Consider the following 5,326-nt stretch of genomic DNA (forward strand, 5'->3'; position numbering starts at 1 on the left):
TTGATCGGCTGACCTAGGGTTTTAAGCCAGCAGCTGTGCAGCTCTCATGGCTGCTACGACCACTGGACGGCCTCCTTTCGAGGCTGTCCAGCCCGCCCCACCACCCCAAACCACCACATACGCCACTCTTTTCAATTCCAATACTATAAATCCTAAACAATCTGCCCTAATTAACTCAAAAACAATCGCAAAACCAATCGAAATAATTCATGGAGAACCTACTATCACGTTTTCAATGGAGGAAAGGCAAGACTTTATGATTGAAGAGGGATTGCATCAAGCAGTGGTGTTTAAATTATCCCATGGTGCGCCAGATTTGAAGGTATTAAGGTCAATTTTACCGAAACATCTTGGTACCAAGGGCAACTGTTTAATTGGCTTACTTGCTCCAAGACAAATTTTGTTGAGATTTGATCAATATGAAGATTATGTACTAGCATTATCTCGCTCAGTTAATTATCTTCTCTACAATGGAGAGGAGCACCAATGTAGGGTTTTTCCATGGTCCATTGGATATAATCCTAAGGAGGAAACGACGTTAGCTGTGGTTTGGATTTCTTTACCAAACTTATCTCCAGATTTGTTTGCAAAGAAGTCTTTGTTGTCTATAGCATCGGCAGTTGGGAAACCAATAGCTATAGATAAAGCTACTCAAATCAAGTCAAGACCTAGCACAGCTAGGGTCAAGGTTATACTTGATCTAATGGAAAAGCTTCCAAATCGTATAAGGTTGCAGTTTGTGGATGGAAAATCTGGTAAGTTGATCGAGGTTTTTCAGGAGATTGTATATGATAATCTACCTTTGTATTGCAATTATTGTAAGCACCAAGGTCATGATGAAGATAGTTGTCGTTTGATCTCAAAAAGAAATCAAAATAACAAACAAATTGATGATACCATTGAAGTTGCTACAAAAGGTACTATTGATAGTGAAAAGTATCAAGGTGATGCGAGAGAAATACTAAATGAAAAAAGAAAGGTTGTAGATATCAATCAAAGTAAAGCTACTTTGTTAGATCGGCAGTTGGTTGATGTCCCTTCTGAGCAAAATCGTGCACACTCAATGGATGTTGTTACAAGTAATATTGGTGTTCAAACAACGACCGAAAACAAAAGGGGAACGCCAAGAGTTGGGGTTGATGCGCCGCGAGTTGGTTCAGGCAAAAAAATAATGGATTCAGGACACAAACTAATGGATACATCTGATGTTGAAGATGCTGAAAATTCTGGGCAGCATGTTTTGCAAGTTGAAACCAAGAATGCAACTAAAAATTGGACACTGGTTGCACACAAAAATTCAACTAGTAATCGGAGCCTTTCCCCGACTAGTCAAAATAATTCTCCATGTAGTGAAAAGGGTGCGACTGGAAATTTTTATGACAGTGAGAAGAGGCAAGATATTAGTAATGCCTCAAGAGACCTATTATGTTCGAATAGCTTTGATGCTTTATCGAAGACTACTGGACAACAAGTAAAGTTAACAGAGAATGACAACGATTTGATCAAAGAAAAGCAGGTCTCACCACCTACTTTGAATAGCAAATTAAGTCCAGAAGCTCCCGTATTTGTGCCTAAATGTGTGATTGCAAAGAAAAATGAGTCAAGGGTCTTAGTGTCAAATACAATTGATTTGGGCGAGGATTTTCTTGATGAAAATGAGGAAGACAATATGCTTGATTTTGGCGAGGATTCTCTTGATGAAGATGAGGAAGATATGCTGGACATGTGCTTTGATAGAGTGGCTAGGGAAGGAGATATATCACCTAGGCAACAAAGAAGTAGAAGCAACAAAAGCAAAAAGAAGACACATGGAAGGCAACATAGTTGGGACGGTAAAATGACTGAGGAGTTTGTTCCAAGGCACCTACCGATGCGACAGGCAAAGCAGAACCATTTGACAGTATCAATAGGTTCAACAAGGTCCAATAAATCCATAAAGAAAGTATGAATTATCAAGTGTTGTTGGATAGGTTTGAAGAAGAAGACAAGAGAAAAATACTTCAAGTTACTTTTGATGGGCAATCAATCTTTTTTAATTCATGCGTTTGCAATAGAAAGTTTGAGGCTGATAACTCAACTTTCTTCTTGATTGGCATATTTTTACATTATTTAAGCATCCTCATTTGTAATATCATCATGGAGTGTATTACAAACTCTGTGGTGATCAGAAAATACTTAGTTCTCTCTAGCTCTTATTTTCTTCATGCTTGTTAGGTAGTAGACACTTCATTAGGATTAGTAAGGTAAGGCCTAGCCCCCCTTGCTTGCACTTATCCCTATTGATATTTTTATGTTTAATAAAAGGCCACTAGACACTATCTAGTGGTAAATTTGCGGAAAAAAAAAAAAAAAAAAAAGTTCAGCCCAAAAAGAATAACAATACATTCAACAACCCATTTCAATACCCAATTCCCTTGACCCGGCCCACATTTCCCCACAATACCAAATAAACTCATTTCAACAATACAATACAAACAACAATCCAACGTTCCCAAATTATTATTTTTTTCCTTGCTTCAACGCGTCAAACAGCAGCTATGCACATCAGCTTCCAACGTCAATAGACGGAAACCAGACGGCGACTTCACGATGCAACAGTACGCTAATGCCTTGTCGTCTTCCCCAACGTATCCCTCTTTCCAGTCGTACTATCGCGGGGCAAAAGCACGCGTCTTCGTCCTTTTCGGCTGTGAGATCGCTCCACGTAGCACAAGAGGGACGTTGGAATCGATCCAAGTCGTCCATTCTCCCTTTCCTCTTCCGGAATGGAGCAAAATCTTCAAAAAAAGATGTTTCTCCGTAATAGGAAAAGAATTCGAATTTGAATTCGAGATGGGCCTTAAATCCGAATTTTTTATCAGTTTCCCTCCAAGAAATTGGAACCCTATCCTTGTCTATACATACTCTCTTCTCCATTCACTGTAGGGTTGGAGATTTTGAGGAGAAAATTTTGTTTTGGAAGAATTAGTTAGAGTTTGAGAAAATTACAATGAACATTAGATACACCTATTCACATATAGACATTCAAGAAAATAGGCTTTGGGGGTTAGAGAAAAGCTGGAACTCTTTTTTTGAACAATCAATCTTTACTTTAAGAGATCGGAAATACGATTTTTCTATTTCTAAGTCCGGAAAGGGGTCTTTTTTGGGAGTTGACTCGAGCTGCTGAGCCAGCTGTCTGAGTATAAAATCGGTGTGGAACTTGCTGTTGTCTCCTAGCTCGTCCCATCTCCGTTCACTGCCCCGCAATAGGTACTCAAAACTGATCTGTGTTGAGAAAATGACTGAACATCCATACTTCACAAGGTCTAAAGACCCCAAAGATTCTTTCATCGACCAATGTTTGTCAAAAGGCAAAGAAAAAGTGGTTGACAATGTTGAGAACACTGATTTGATCGAAATTACTATGAATGACCCTATCATTGCTGAACATAACAAGTTGATTGCATAATTGTTCCAACATATTGCTGAAATGAGGGCGAAAATGGGCCACAGGCCCAAAAAAATTCGCAGAAGGTCCAAGGTGCTAATGGGCTGAAACCCATGATTGTTGGTAAAATTATAGACTTAGGACATGTGGGCCAAAAAGTCAATTCAATTGGGTTTGGGCCGAAAGCCTAAATCTAATTGCTTCTCTTCCCTCTATTATTATTTATATGGCATTGTTTGACTAACTTTGCTTATCTTATGGTTTAATTTAATTAAAATTCCTAAAGATAGTCATTTCATTTTATATATATATTCAAATCAAAAATATTTATGTTTTTACACTCAGCTTTATTTTATTATTATTGGTCTTGCAACTCAACATATTTCCCTTTAGGAAAATTCCCCCTGAGTCCTATTTCCCTTAAGATAATTATGATAAAAAATAATAATAGTAATAAATAAACAAGTTAAAATAGATTAGTTCTTTTACTAAGTTATTTTTTTTATTAGTTAATATAAATGAGTTATTTTACTTAGTTAAAATTTTAAAATTAGTCAAAGTCGTGAGTTTTTTACTTAGTTAATTTTTTTAATTTTTTTTTTAAAAAATGTATTAGTTAAAACAAAACGAATTCTTTTACTTAAGTTAAAATTTTAAAAATTAGTCAAAATCATTTTGGTCAAATCGTCGGTCAACCGCGAGTTAGCGGGTATTTCGAGGGCCTAACACCTTCTCGGAATGTACATTTGAACTCGAACCCTTTTTCAATTGATTTTATCTGTTTAAGTCTTTTGAAAAATCTTGTATTTTTTCTTTATTTTTACTAAAAAATTAAGTGGCGACTCTGTTCTTTTGGAAATTCGATTTTTCTTAAACCATAAGTTTAATCGATTTTTCGAAAACTCAGTCATTTTTCTTTTATTTATATTTTCAAGTAAAACATCAGCGGCCGGATCAGAGGCTCTCTCGTGGTGCCCAGACGCGCAGGTTTGAATCCTTGCAGCCACTCATCTTTATAATCATTTTTAAAGAGCTCATATTTAGTTATTCCTTTAATTGTCTAAGGTAATTAAAGTACTTTCTAAATAATAGTTAGTAAATTTCTTAGAAATCTATAAAATAAAAATCTAATAAAGCTAATTGAATTTTCAAAGAATTTGATTTTTTATTTCTTTTCATCAAAGTTTGAAATAAAACTTAAACATAATTATTTAATTTAAAGTTAATAAAGAAATTATAATATTCGTACAACGTTGTTAAAAGCGAACAAAAGAAGACCTCGTTTGATTTTTCTTTGATTTTTCATGTCTTGGTATTGTTGTCCTCACCAGAGATTAGTGTAAGTTTGAAACGTAAAACTAATTTCATTTTAAGTTGAACCTCCCCCCCTCCTTTTTTTCTTACTTTGTTCATTTACTTCATATTAAATTAAACACAAATATTAAAGCTACATATCATACTATTTGATTTTTAAAATTTTGGAACACTTATTCATAAAAAAATATTAATATTACGTAGTTCGATTTTGAATTTTTCAGTGCACCCATTCATCAACTTTTTTTTGCTTATATAATTCTTGGACACCCTTCGTGAAATTTCTAGCTCCGCCACTGGTTCAAGTATAACAATTCAAAACAAGTTCGAAAAGAAAATATAATAGTGAAGAAAGCACGTTGAAAATAATGGAGAAAAAAACAACAACAAGAAGAGTAATAAGTAGAACCTTCAACTTCTCTACGTGGAAGGCGGGATTGATGATTTTTCTGTGTTTGGCCCATTTGTCTCCCTCAACGTTTGCTAGACCGTGAGCCAACAACTTTGTCATTGGATTGGGATGATTTTGCTTAAGATACACATAATTCTTTGTGAAAATCTCCTTTACATGTTCAGGATCTG

General features: G+C 35.4%; 1 protein-coding gene across 1 annotated transcript; it reads left to right on the plus strand.

The window, feature by feature from the left end:
- The first annotated feature begins 703 nt into the window (after positions 1 to 703).
- On the plus strand, positions 704 to 3,451 carry LOC125850142 (uncharacterized). Its single transcript, XM_049530035.1, has 5 exons — positions 704 to 755; positions 918 to 1,942; positions 2,190 to 2,243; positions 2,533 to 2,627; positions 3,220 to 3,451. Exons 1-5 carry the CDS (start codon positions 704 to 706, stop codon positions 3,449 to 3,451), a joined length of 1,458 nt encoding a protein of 485 aa, XP_049385992.1.
- The last annotated feature ends 1,875 nt before the right edge of the window (positions 3,452 to 5,326 follow it).

Source organism: Solanum stenotomum, unplaced genomic scaffold (genome assembly GCF_019186545.1).
Source record: "Solanum stenotomum isolate F172 unplaced genomic scaffold, ASM1918654v1 scaffold14311, whole genome shotgun sequence".
NCBI lineage: Eukaryota > Viridiplantae > Streptophyta > Magnoliopsida > Solanales > Solanaceae > Solanum > Solanum stenotomum.